The 15,008-nt window shown below is 33.5% G+C and overlaps 1 protein-coding gene across 1 annotated transcript in view; it reads right to left on the bottom strand.

Moving 5' to 3' along the window:
* Nucleotides 1–279: 279 nt before the first annotated feature.
* Nucleotides 280–15,008, bottom strand: part of LOC123676688 (pikachurin) — a 53,024-nt gene continuing 38,295 nt past the window's right edge. Inside the window, exons 7-10 of the mRNA XM_045612811.1 lie at nucleotides 12,718–12,938; nucleotides 8,262–8,596; nucleotides 5,445–5,768; nucleotides 280–742 (exon numbers count right to left, since the gene is read on the bottom strand). Coding sequence (XP_045468767.1) covers nucleotides 484–742; nucleotides 5,445–5,768; nucleotides 8,262–8,596; nucleotides 12,718–12,938 — 1,139 coding nt within the window. The 3' untranslated portion in view covers nucleotides 280–483. The remainder of the gene's footprint in view (nucleotides 743–5,444; nucleotides 5,769–8,261; nucleotides 8,597–12,717; nucleotides 12,939–15,008) is intronic.

Below are 15,008 nucleotides of genomic sequence, written 5' to 3'. Positions count from 1 at the left end.
TGATCTCAAAGGCGATTATTTTAAAAAGGAATAAAAATATTTTGCATCAAAATCGCTTGTTCGTTTTTTGTATTCTCAATACATAAATAGTAACCCACGTATGTACCGAATCGCTTCAATAAATTTGTTCCAACATCGGGAACATAGGTTATTATGGAGTAAAGCATTCTTTCCACATGTATTCCTTTTAATTTCTAGTTCTGTATTCACCTTTTTGACTTCATTTTCGTAGTTAATATTCACTGTTAATTACGAAAGAACAAAAATGGGTTCAGAAAATATTGCTCAATTTTTCCCATATCTATTCCTTCAATCTCTACGTTGTTGTGAATTTTATAAAAATCTCTTCGATGGAACGAAAAATAGGCAGTAGCTCGTATCAAAAAAATTATGAAGGTCAAGTGCTGCTCGACGTCTGAGTATATATCAGAATAGCTTTATACTCTTCAACATATTGACTAGTGTATAAAATATTGATTGACTTTAGGAATCACACTCTCGAACATTATTATCCCTATCCCCGACTAGCCGTAAATGATAGTCGGTGTTAATGACTATATCCGCTACACATCCCTTGATTCCAGTTCTGTAGATGGTGCGAAGTAGAATAGCATGAGGCATCCCTCCAACAAAAAGTCCTTCTTCATCTGGTGAAGGCGGTCGAGGTCTTCTCCAAACTGCAACAGCTTGATGAGTTACTGCAGGTCCGTTATCTACGATGAGGAGACCTGTGCCTCCGTCCCTGTTAAACAAATATTCATTTACATTATCTGAGAAACAGAAAAAAAAGATCAAAAATATAATAACAAACATGTTTAATAGACATAACTCCATAAGTCCCATGCCTTATCAGTAAAAACACATGTTTAAAAAAACGCTCTAACTTTTCAATACAATAATTCGTTTTTAGTACAGAATAAATATATTGGAATTTTAAGAAAAGATTTAACGTAATTCAAAAGGACATTTAATAACAATGTAAGATAAGTTTAGATGAGTAATTAGTTGAGTAAGTTAGTTTATTGTTGTTTAATCAGAAAAATACATAATTCTGAATTTGAATATTCAAAATTTTTATTGTGGCTTGAATCCAGCCCTCATCTCAAAATATTTCAAAATAACTGATAGCAATCAGATCAGTACATACGCCGATATATATATATATATATATATATAATCGGTTTTAAAACGTCCGGCGACGTTGTCCGATGCCTAACTTCCACTCGTTCCTATCGTTCCATTGGTCCTCTCTTAGATTCCTATCACTCATAGCCTTGGTTATTCCTTCCTTCCATGATTTCTTGGGTCTTCCTCGCTTCCTGCGGTTTGGTGGTATCCAGTGCATGGTCATCCTTGGCAGTCTGTCCACATTCATCCTCTGTACATGTCCATACCACACTAGCTGTTTTCTTTCAATATCTGTTGCTAATGATCCATCCACTCCCATACGCCGCCTGATGTCTTCGTTTCTGACCCTATCTCTTCGGGATACTCTTACAGATCGTCTAAAAACATCCATCTCAGTCGCTTCGAGCTTCCTCCTGTTATTTTCCGTTATTCTCCATGTTTCTGCTCCATATATTAGAGCGCTCTTGACAAAGGTCTCATAGATGGTGTATTTCTGTTTTCTACCAATATCAGAGCTCCACCATATTCCATTCAAACAGCCTATGGTTCGTCTGGCTTGGGTTATTCTCTTCTTAATTTCCTTGTCGTCTTTTCCTGTTGAGTCAAATTCAACCCCCAAGTAAGTATACTCGGTACATGTTTCAATTTCTTCTTTTTCTAACTGAATAATCTGTGGCGGAGCTCCTATTGGCAGGTATTTCGTTTTTTCGGTGTTCATATCTAGACCCCACATTTTATACTCATCATGCAGTTTTCGAGCCATATATTCCAGATCATCTTTGTCATTCGCTATGAGGACCTGGTCGTCTGCAAACTGGAGAGTGTATAAGCATTTTTCTCCCAAATCGATCCCCATTCCGTTGCACTTTTTCTTCCATTGCTTCAGTGCTCTTGCTACATATATCTTAAATAGTGTCGGGGAGATGCAACATCCCTGGCGTAAACCTCTATCTACGTTAAACTTCCTTGACACGTTGTTACCAATTTTTATTCGTGATGTCGATCCATCATAGAGATTTTTCATACGCCGAAATAACGCCGGCTAATTAAATCGTTCTGAAGAAATTATTCCCCGCTACTAGCTGCCGCAACGACTACGTAGCAGTTGTTGGCGATTGGCAAAATTGGAGAAAAACTCGCCTTTGTGACCAGAACCTCGAATTATTACCTACTAATTATCTACTGTGCATTTTTTTCGATAGCAAAAATGCAGGACATGAAGCCAGAACTCAGAAATCAGCGACCAACCCATAAAAACACATAACAAAGAAAGCATAGAAGGCTAAAGCACAAAGTACATAGCATTCGACAAGATATTAGAAAATTAACAAAATTTGGAGAACGTTCTCCGTTGAAAACAACAACATAGTGAGCATGATAATGGATCATCACCGGCACATAAAAACTATGATCCACACCATGAAAATGCTAAAAAAAATTCAAAAACACTGACACAAAAGCTTAGTGTGTACCCCAAAAGACTGATAACATACAACAAAAACATAATAATAAAATTTTCCAATGGAAATTTCCAGAAGGAAATTTTAATGAATATTGAACGATAATGTCAGCAAGATTATCCTTGCACTGAAGATATTGAGAATTTATGGACAGATCAGCTGTATACACCGACCGATAATAATGCAGTTATGCGAAGAAATACATGAAATATTGAAAAACAAATACAATTGTGAATCTCCAGGCCCATATGTAATTCACAAGTTCTGGTTTAGAAACTAGCATGAATACTATCAATATAAATAGTATAAAGATAATCTAATCGGAATTACCAAAATCCTGCCGTGGAATATTCAGAGAATATTCCACTTTGGGGTGTCTACATTTATAAATGTCTGCAATTCATGTTCCGAAATGAAAGTCTTTTCGACAAGTTCAGGAAAAGTAATGCATATAGGACTAGACACCAATTCTTTACGTATCCGCAATATTGTTTATCTCTGACTGAGAGGAATTGTACATATATGTGCTTGAAACTATACAGGGTGAGTCTTTGACTTGTACATATATTTTAACCGAAGGTTCCTGAGGTCAAAAGAAATACTTTTTTCATTTACCATTTTTTCCGATTCGGCCCTGTTAAAAAGATATAGCCATTTTAAATTTTCAAAATGAGCTAATTCACCCCTGAAAACCGGAACACTGAAGTTTTCTCAAGCATAAGATATACCTTCTGAACCTTGGAAATAAGCTACTAAATTAGAAAAACCATCATAAACTCACGTTTAACATTCCATTTGTTGAACAAAGTAGTGTTTATAATAAAATAAATGAGTTATTCCAAATTCGTTGACGCTAAAGATTAAATATTCTTCTCTTGATTTCTATTTCATTTTCGATAATTATAACGAATTGAGCTCGCTACCACCCATATTAGCTCTGATACTCATAATTCATATCCATTCATTCATTATATTTCATTTATATGATATCGTTTTGTTTACAAGAATTGCCATTTAACCTTAAAATCTCAAATAAATAATATTGATCTGTGAAAGTTCTAACACAGACTATAGTAATCTGTGGTTTTAAGTTTGACTCAAATTTCGAGTGATGCCAAATATAAACACAGCAGTTCGGTTCGAATAATCTATGTTCTAACCTAAAATTTTCATTTACAGTTTACACTGTTATTGTTATAAGATATTTGTTATGAAATGAAGCATTTGATTTGTTCCAACTATCTCATAAAAATATTGAAATGCATCAATATTTTTGAAGCCATCAGTATGAAAATATGGAAATATGTAAAATATTCTGGCTCTGTAATCAATGGAAAATGTTAGACTCCACTTGTAATCAAATTTGTTCTTAATGTGTACCTACATTATAGCCAACTTTACTACTTAATTCATCTTGATTTTGGCATTGAAAATAAATGAGAAGTATTCAATTTAAATATCCACAATAGAATATCCAGTTTCTTTCAACTCACCTTATTTGTTTTCACATTAAAACAATTATGGCCCTTTTGGAAGTATGTCAATCATATGCTCTTAGGATGAATTTATGGAATAGCAAAAGAATAAAAGTATTCAATCTCAATCACATGAAAATTTGTCTAGTATGTACCTAGTCCTAGTGGTATGTTTCGATGTGAGTTTGAATGAGCCGAAGAAGAATACAGTATTATTCGATAGCAGCAGTCTTTAGTGGGATATTGATTGTTGTCATTATAATGGGACTATTTTGTGAAAACTTTTTTAAACATGGGCTTTATGAATAATCTGGACTTTTCAAAAAGAATGTTGATTTTAGTGAAGTATCTTCTTATTATCACAGCTGTGCCAAAGCTCAGTAATTTGTTATCAAATCAAGGAGTTGAGGTGAGCTTATTCAAATAACTTCATTTTCAAACTAAGTTGGCTAGTACTTCAATTCTAAAATTTGAGACAGGACATCATAGTAAATATTCATTTCTGTGGTTTTTTTTTCCACAACAGAACAGAGTTGCATTCAGCCAAAGTACCCAATTTTTTGAATTTCACAGATAATTTTTTTTTTTAAGATCAAGTTATTCGAAAACGGCGCTTTGTACGAGAAAACATGAAGAATACTTTTATTTTTCAAATTAGCCAAATATTCTTCAATGAACGTTCAAATTACTCTTAAGAGTTGGTTTCTTCGAATTTCTGGTATTTTTATGGGATGTATTGTTCATAATAAAGAAACAGAAGAATGTGTATGGAATCTTTTGTTCGGATAAGATGTATCACATAAAAAAAAGCAATATTTCAAAAATCATTTCCTTCGATAGAACCATTTACGAGATATAGCTGAAAATCACATTTTTTTAACGATTTTCAACAGCCTCTATCTTTTTAACCGGGCCGAATCAGAAAAAATGGTAAAGGAAAAAAGTGTTTCTTTTGACCTCAGGAATCTTGGGTTAAAATATATGTACAAGTCAAAGACTCACCCTGTATAACAAACTTCCAACCAAATTACAACAAAACAAAAACTTTTAATATTAACTTTGAATATAAAAACTTTTAATATTTTCGAAAGGAGATTAACAGGTTGTTGCTACGGCTAGAACGATACTCTGTTAACGAATTTTTGAGGAGTAACATTGAATATTGATTTCAAATTGTATTATACAAATGTATTTTTTTCTCTTGTGTGACTTTACTTATTTTCATTGTCTATGAAATTATTATTGGTGAATGAATTATATATTCTATTCTATTAACAACAGAGGAAATTAACCTCCTACTGAAGGACTGACATAACACTCGTTTCTTCAAACATTGCGAAAAATAAATTGATTTCTGCACCGATTAATCATAATTACTCACCTAATCGCTTTTACTCTATGCCAAAGATTATCGTGGACGTAGGTATTGTTGTGCACTACAACAACTTCCTCATTTCGATTCGAGAATCGAAGAACCAAGTCGCCTTTTTCTAAACCTACTGAGATGAATCCACCACCAAGCCCATTATTAAGCCATAGCAATAGACCATCTGTAGAAGTCGATTTGAAACGTATGTTGAGGGTGATAGGATCTGCCATAAGTGAATCTAATGTGTGGGCATCGTTGAAGTAAAGAAAACTGTCTATGCCACTAAAAGAAGGGGGTCCTTTCGAACATGCCTGATCACGATATCCTGGTTTGCATCTATAATGAAAATTTATTTGAAATGAAACAAAAATGTAATAATATTTGCATCATTTGATTATTTATGTGTATATGATGTATATGATATAGAAATGTGTGAACTATAGCTTTGACTTGATAGTAGGTATGTAATTAGTAGTAGTAAATATGGGCACTTATATTGAAAGATACTTTATTGAATATTGAAATCAAATTTAACCTGTGATACAATGCTGAAAATTGCAGTTAATTAAAAATTACATATATATTCGTGTAAACTAAGAGGCTAAAACCTACAAAAAATGCAAAAGGGCCTGCGATGCGATAACCTCCGATTAGTAAGACAAATGAAAAATGGAACAATTCTTATTGAAGGAAATAAAAGTTTTCACATTAAGCATATATATACTTGTCACAAGTACTGACCCCAGATTAACGCTATCCAGGCAACAACTATACGGAAGTCATTTTTAGATAATCCGTGTTAGATGCCTTTTTCTATATAACAAGTCAAGCCTAAATACCAGGAATCCAAGAAGTTGAAAAATAAGTAGGTAAATACTTGGGTTCGATCTACTAACAGTAGAAATAAAAAAAAAACAAGAGAGAGCTTTAATATTAATAAATACTATATTGAATTTAATGACGAGATTCTCATTTTGGTAATATGCTGACATAACAAGCACTCAAAACTCAATCGTCCTGATAATCCACTTTTCCTACAACTGCTATGGAAAGTAGCGTATTCTCCATAGATTACTCAATTTCAAAAGTATGTATTGCTCATACTGTGGGAATAGTTATTTATAATACAAGTGCAGAAGGCATTGATATTCTTCCACGAGTTCAAAATTCAAAAACGAGCCACGAAGTGGCGAGTTTTTGAATGAACGAGTGGTAGAATGAGCCTTCTGAACGAGTATTATACATTATTTTCTCTAATTAATTGCATTTTTGTTGAAATTAATGAAATATTTCCATAAATATAATTTAGTGATTTTTGCATTGAAAAATGTTGGTTGGCAGAACTGATTTCTTTAAGGCAAATTGATGAATTGACAGATAAAGCCGTAACGGAAAGTTCGGAGTACCAACATAGAATAATAAAATATAACCATGAAAACTGTGCGTTTCTGATATATTCTCGCACGATTTTGTTCTACAAGATGTGAAAGAATGAACGGAATAACCACAGAATTAGAGAAATATTATTCCCCACGCCACTTTGCTCACACCTCGCTTGGTAGACCAATGAAATTGGGCTTTTGAGTCGTTTCTATGGAAACGCAATAAATTAACACATACTGTCAACGAAAGTCATTATTATTTGAACCAAGTCCATTACTTGGATTATTGAAATTTGTGCAGTTATAGGAAAAGTATAGTGTTCAACATGTGGAAAAAGTCCTTTTCTCGCTCGCTTATTTGAACAAAGTCTATTACTTGAATTATTGAAATTTGTGCAGTTATAGGAAAAGTATAGTGTTCAACATGTGGAAGAAGTCCTTTTCTCGCCTTTCAGGCTCGTGCCACAAACTTCCACACTCGCGAGAAAAGTTGGACTTTCTCCACTTGCACAATATACTATTTCAAGATACCAACAGACATTAATGCATTTTGTGCATCATCTAAAGGCAATTCCCCCACCTATATTTTCTTATTAGACATCATGATATTAAGTGATATATTATCGCCTTCCCCTTCCACTGAACCATCAGACTAATTAGCTAATTAGAATTGTTTGGCTCTAAGAAAGGTTGAGTTAGGGCAGAAGTAGGTAAACAGGGGTTTGTGATAAAATTTCAAATTTGTTTATTATAGAAATAGATAGAAATAGCTCGGAGTGTTCTAATCGGAAGTGAAGTTATAAAAAGAAATTACTCACATCGGATGATACAAAAAGAACAGGATTAAAACTAGACAGGGCCTATATACCAAACTAGCACCGCGAGATAAGGGCAAGTAAAAGAGTAAAGATCTTTGAACTATTTTTCATTTTTATTTTTGAGAAACCAATACTTTCTCCGCTGAAGATAAGTATTAATATGTGATTCAGAGTTGAATAAATAATTTTGCCTGTTTTGTTGTCTTTTGTTTGAGTAATGGATCATTCGACATAGTTGTATGTATCATAAAGTTTGCATCTATCACTAATCACTAACATTGCTCGCATTGTTCGTCATTGATGCCATCCATCATCTTACTATGTATCAACAATTTAAGACAATAATTTCCCCGCCATGTCTAAGAACATTTCTCTGAGCACGAATTTTTACATGAGCATGAGTAACCTAATATGTTAATATTAATTGTTCATAGCTTGTGTTTCTTATTTCAATACTTGAGATTTTTACTGTATTCAAATTTCATAATTCGGTATCCTCATTAATATGCTACATAATTTAGGGTTATCACAAAATGTAAAAAAAAGAAAATTGTTGGTCAAACACAGGTGTGTTAATATTCAAAAAGTTTTTGTGAATGAATTGAAATTACCCTCAATATGTAACAAACCTGCAGGTGAAATAGTCCATCTCAGGTATACATACTCCATCCTCGCCACAAGGTTTTGCGACGCAGGGATGAGGACAGTTGTTCACATTAGCTCCACCAAGTGCCTCGGCTAGAATTGGAATCTGACGTCCCCCTATTCTAAGAGACTGAACGCAACCGACAAAAGAGCTTCTTATTTTGACATGTGGCGATACTGTTCCAAAGTTAACTACTCCCCCTAAAAACAAATTTTGGGGGAGGGAGAGTTGGGTGAAGGCCCCTGGAGATGTGGTTTCCATTGTAGGTTGGTTGTCAACGAAAAGAATTGCAAGACGCCCAGTACGGGATATCCTCACCTGAAAAGTGATGGTATTAGTCATTTATTTACATTTCAGGTGAGGCCAACCAAAACGAAAAATCATTCAGAATCATATGAAAAATAAAATATGAGTATCTTTTTGACCTGTCTGTTGATTCGACCTACGTCTCAGAAAAAATTTCCACCGATATATTTCCAAGGTTTTTTTTTATTGGAAATAATAAATAAAAACTCACGCTGTTATAAAATATCAACGGGTTCGACCGTTTTCTCAAATATTCAATTTGAATATGTGTGATTGGTTGAAAAAATTTCATATACTGTATCCTGTATATAAAAAATGAAATGTTTGTGCTTCGCACGCTTTGAATCTCATATCTCCATTTTTATCGAAAATCCCTTTCCATTCTCGATGTAAAACTCAGTGTAATTGAGTTGAGTATCCGATAAACCGCATTGACTTTAGTTAATTTTTTCATGAAATGATCGTACATGGATCTTGGTCTGCTCGGAGTACTTGACTAATATGATCAGAAGTACTGTATGGGTAATAGTGAGGTAAAAATATTATGCTATACTGATGACACTGTCCTGATAGCTGAAAGTGAAGATGATCTGAAGGGATTACTTCACATGTTTAACATCACCGCATAGAAATTCAACATGAAAATCTCACCAGAGAAAACTAAATCTTTAGTAATCTCCAAAGGACCCATAAGGTGCAAACTAGATATCGACAACAAGATGATAGAATAGGTAACAGATATTGTATATCTAGGAATTTGATTACCAAGTGGCAACAAGATAAAAGAGGAAGTAACGAAATTTATGGGACAGGGAAACCAGCCAGAACATAAGACGCATATGTGAGATGGAAAATATCGGTGCATGGGTGAAAGACAGAAAACATGAGTGGAATCAACACGTAGATAGAATGACGGATCAACGAAAAGTGTCACCAGCCGGAAGAAGAAGTGAGTAACTGACATCAGTGGTTTTGGGACGCAATTTAAATTTCAAATATATCAATAATGGAAACTGAAACATATACGTTTATTAACATTTTGAAATGTTACTCTAAATAACTTTCGCAAATTGAAGAATAAATAATGATACCGAAATAAAAATTGAAATTATAACAGAAATTTGTCTCTCATCATAACGTAATCTTCAAGAAGAACCCACAGAACCTTTTGCTGTCAAGAAAAGGAGCAACCCGTCCAGCAGAGAATACTAACGTTACCAATATGATACCTATCAGTAGCGGAGCTACTTATGCTACCGATCTTTCTGCTGAACTCGCCCAATATGTTCATGTTTCAGTTGCTATAAACATAAATATTATATTTCTATCTATCTGCGTTTGAAGAATTCTATCTATGCTTAAAGAAACTGAAATATGACTCTTTTATCGCAAATGGCGGTCATGTAATGATCTCGGACTTCTCGGACGAGTGAATAAAAACTCAGGGCCGTCGCTAGGGGGTAGGCAGGGGAGGCGACCGCCTAGGGCGGCAAAATTCTGGGGCGGCATTTCAATCTTGATCAACAGAAATCATATGTGTAAAAATTCAAAGTAAGAAATGAGATTTAAATCGGTTAGAAACAACACGAAAATATACAGACAATTTAATCAACAATTTAAACCATCAAAGGTGCCGCATTATACACAACAACTCATAAATATCCAGATGTCGTCTAAACCCCCTGAAAAAAAACAAAATGTTCAAACGTTTTATAAAGTGGAACTCAGCAGAAGAACCTGAAATCGCAGAGCCTATTCTAGAGGGGCGGCAAAGATTGAAGGAAGGTATTTTCTACTTTTTCCGAGAAATCTAGGTACTAAATTACTAGAAGAATGTATTGAATAGATTTCTTTTTACTTTCACCGTGATTTTTTTTTCGGATTAATAACTTGATTTTTCAATGCTGATTGGAAATTGGAATATTATTTCAAATTTTATAAATCAATTACCTATATTTTAAAATAAAGTTGACAAAGCCGTCAAATTTACTTTATAAGAGTATCTAGATACTTAAAAAAAAAGAATTCAAATAACTATCTGAAGATTCTTTTTCAGATACTTGATAAGGTACTTTGTCAGGTGTTAAAATGCTAGGTACAATTCTGAAATTCGGAGGGTCTTGCAATTTTGTTTTCGGTAGTAGGCATAAGAGCGATATTAACGGAACTGAAATAGTTATCATTCGAACATTTGTAATAGATTCCATTACCACATTTTTAACATCTTAAAAACATTACGGACCGTGACGTGCCTTTATGGGAAATCGTCCTTGCTTCCTTTCATAACTAGCAATTGGTTTCTAGCACAGTTTTATCACTTTATTGCCTCTGTCGAAGATCGGTTTTGTTTACGTTATACCAGCTGCTGAAATCGAGGGTAGATTTTTGTGACCTAATACGGGTTTACGAACAATTCATGGAAAAAACCAAATATATTCAAGAAATGGAATTTTCATCTGTTTCGTCCAACAATTTTCATTAATTTCTTTAGTAGTTTATCAATTAATAATGTTTCCTGATTAAATTTGAATTCATAAGAAATAATTACACTCAATACATATTACGTCCATAAAACCTTTTTAACTTTTTATAAAAAAATCTTATCACGAATTTGCAAGGGCGTCGACTTGTATTTTTGCCGGGGCGGCAGAAACGCTAGAGCGGGTCCTTATTGAATATTATTATGAAATATGAAAGGACGAAAGGTATTGGTAGCGAACTCCATCTTTTTGATTCTTTACAATTTACGGCATAATTTGAAGAAAACTTAGAAATGTCGGCAAAAAAACATACCGAATTCGTTATATTTGATTCGTTTTCTTTTCTCTTTGGTTCAAAAAATGGAAATAATGTATAACTTCGATCATTTTTTCCAATGATCGAAAAGTTAATTTCTAAATAATTCGTTGAATATTTTTTCCGGACAGATACTTTCATTTTTTGTTCTAGTCATTCATGTGTTCCTATTATTATTGTTACTTACCAATCCTAAAATGAATTTTATTTTTTGTATAAGTTTGAACTTGTTGGTTTTGTTTTTGTTTTTTCTATGTTATTATTATTAAAATTTCCCAAACAGTCACCTTCAATTTTTCCATATTTCGGTAGAAGACCCCGAGGAGCCAAAATAATTTTTTTGCATTTTGCAGAGTTGACTGTTAGGGCGGCAAATTGGGAATTTGCCTAGGGCGGCAATTTGGCTAGCGACGGCCCTGTAAAAACTGTTTCCATTTGCTCAATTCACTATCACTATTCTCGGCGCATCTTAACCACAAATCGAACGGTGGTCGCATGTTGCTTTTTGATCATGGGCGCCCGCAGAAATTTTTCTCAGGGGGGGCAAAATGAAAATTATTGAAAAACGATAAGGCGTCCATGATTGTCATTGAAAACCAGAAAATTGTTGAGAATTCCATGTCCTTTGGATTGAGAAAGTAATATTGAGGGTGTTGTTCTGAAAAATGGGGCAATCAAAATCTTCCCCTGCCCCCCCCCTGCGGGCGCCCATGTTTTTGATAATTTATTATTGCCATCAACTTAAAGTTCTTCGATGTTTCGTGAAGTGGCATTTTGAACATTTTCTGGCACAGCTTTGTTAGAATACTTCGTGTTCAGTTGATGACACGCGTATCTCAGAAACCTTTAAGTTTCAGCCATAATAAATGATGAAAAAGGAACAAAATAACCCATATCAAATTTGTAGCTGACGATAATGGCTGAATCTCAATTCAGAGCAGAAAGACTTGCTGGATGAAGCTCCATTCAAGAATGCTGTTAGCTCATAAGTTTGGCTGTAATTATACGAGAAGAGCGAAATATATACTTTTGATCTTGATTTCCAAAGGAAACATTTCTTATCTGTTTCCTTCAATAAATACTTGGTTTTTTCAACGTAAACATATCGAATATGTTTATAATATAGTTATACATTTCTGTATCCATAATGAACCGTCATAATTATTTTTGTATCGCCGATGAAGAAGAACAAATAATGGTAAACGTTAAAATTAGTTTATGATGATGGATTATATGTGATAATATTAGATTTATATCTAAATACAAAAATAAAGAGTTCTCATATAATAATGAATTATTTTCATTGCACAAAATAAGAAAATGGGTATCGTTATTACCTTGTGCCATTCTCCTAAAGTTATGCGATATTTGCTTGTGACGACAGAAGAACCTGTTCCTAAATCGAATGCAAATTCAACATATCCCTCAATGAGGTAGAGGACCATGAAGTCACCATATCCATCAGATCTGTGTCCATTGTAAAGTAAAAGTCCATCAGGGGAATTAGGTTTGAATGTTATTTCGAAATCAAGCCATGTAAGAGCTTCTTCGCCCAGTCCTAGAATTGTTCAAGTAAAAATATTAGGAGAAAATAAACCCAGATTTTAGTCCAATTAATTAATCTTTTCAAGTGGTCAAGGCCCTATTTTCTGATAAAGTTCTATATATGAATCCGACAGATAAAATATCTGCTGGAGAAATTTGTCGGGTCCCTCATAAAATATCAATCAGAGAGCTATCTACAATTTCATAGAAGGTCGCCGGTTTGGACGTTTGCTTGTACTTGTTGAAGAATAGTAGAAGGAAAATCCGACCATAGGTGTTTTCGAAAATTATAAGAGATTTTCAATTTGGTGCTACTCCCATTGAACCAGTAATGAATTCTGAAAAAAAATTCAAGAAAATTTTTTCGCCGGAAACTAAACCATCCATGCTTAATCCAATACTCAGATTATTGAATTTTCTTTGTCAGATTACAAGATCTATGATTTTTACAAGTTTTGGAAGAATTTAGTTATTATCACGACAAAATACTTAATGAAACCAATTTTTTCTCTGTATGGCATACTTCTTTCAAAAAAAGAGCAAACCAAAGAATTCATGTTTTATGTACCTTTTTATGTACTATTTTTCTGAAATACGGTCTTATTTTTATCAATTTCGTGATAATATTTGATGTTAAACAGCTGAAATTTTATATTTTATAGCTTTTTGTTCAACACTCTTCCATTGTTAACCCTCAGCAACAGACAAACCCGAAATCGAAGTTTGAAATCAGAGATTCAAACTTATTTTCATTCTGAAAGGGATCACAAAATTGTCGAAACATTCTCTTCCTTAGGTAGACTCGGAAGTGAAATATAAGCTTCATTAAGATGTATAAATTATAAAAAGTATTACCTCCTTGCACATGGTTGCGATAGATTTGCGGCAATGTGCTAAACCTAAAATTTTCAAGTCGTTTCCAGTAATGTGGAGAATATTTTATTTGAAAAAAACACAAATTGATCAAATGATAATAGTAACTTATTGTTATTTGAACTGAAAAGATTAAATTACCCGGTGATAATATATTACTATTTCATGAATGAATATAAGAAAGACATCCGAATCGAATACTCGATAAGCGTATAGAAATTTATTACCAACTAATCATTTTCTGGTTAAGAATTTTTGAAATTCTTACACTGATTTGACTCCGGTCGATATATTCCTCATTGAAAAAAGGAAGTATTAAATAATAGTGTGATTTCACACTAATTCTGTACCACAATATAATTAACTACTTATTTAGATCTTCGAAACCTACTCCAGAAAAATAATCAACTCGAGTTCTATTTCACTATGTTTTAGTCAACAGGATAGCGTGCAAGGAAATTGCCAAGCTTGTCTCTAACACTGTGTCCTGCGTGAGCGAACTATTGCGAGCGATGCGAGCGACGCGACCAAACGCGATTTATCAAACCTTGGAATATAATAGCGCTGTCCTACGTGCAGTCGTATCGGTCGTAGAACTGTTTCAGGCGAATTTCGCGCTCTGTCGGCGATCAAATTATTTGATTTTTCCGAGCGGAATTCGCGCGAAATTCAGTAGTTCTTGTTGATGCAGGCACGTTTACTTCGATCGCTCTACAATGAATGATTTCAAGGAAGTTCTAATACTGGCTGTTAGAATTTCCAGTATACTCTGGGACAAGACTGATAAAAGATATCATAATCGACTGTTGGTGGATAGAGAATGGAGTAGAATTGCCCATGAACTGGGGGAAACAAGCAAGATTGAAAAATTAACTATAGTATTATATAGGTACACTGAGAGAAGTGTTTATTTGATATTATCGAAAATGCATTATAGTAAATAAATCATTTATTGGATATATGGACAAACAAATATTTGTTTCATGGAAATAAATAATTTAATTGAAATCCCACCAATAATCATCATTTATTATTACACTTTAGTTATTTACGTGAAACTTATATTAATAATGCTGAAGAAATATCCTTTGAACGAAATAAATATAGTTGAGGTTAATATATCATTGATATTGATATTTGAAATAAAGTGGGAAAAAAAGAAAAATCAAAATGATATAATTAACTTTTCTTATGATATCTCAATAACCGG

This window comes from Harmonia axyridis, chromosome 1 (genome assembly GCF_914767665.1).
Source record: "Harmonia axyridis chromosome 1, icHarAxyr1.1, whole genome shotgun sequence".
Lineage (NCBI taxonomy): Eukaryota > Metazoa > Arthropoda > Insecta > Coleoptera > Coccinellidae > Harmonia > Harmonia axyridis.
The sequence above is the reverse complement of the archived record's forward strand: the minus strand, read 5'-3'. Positions and strand labels throughout refer to the sequence as shown.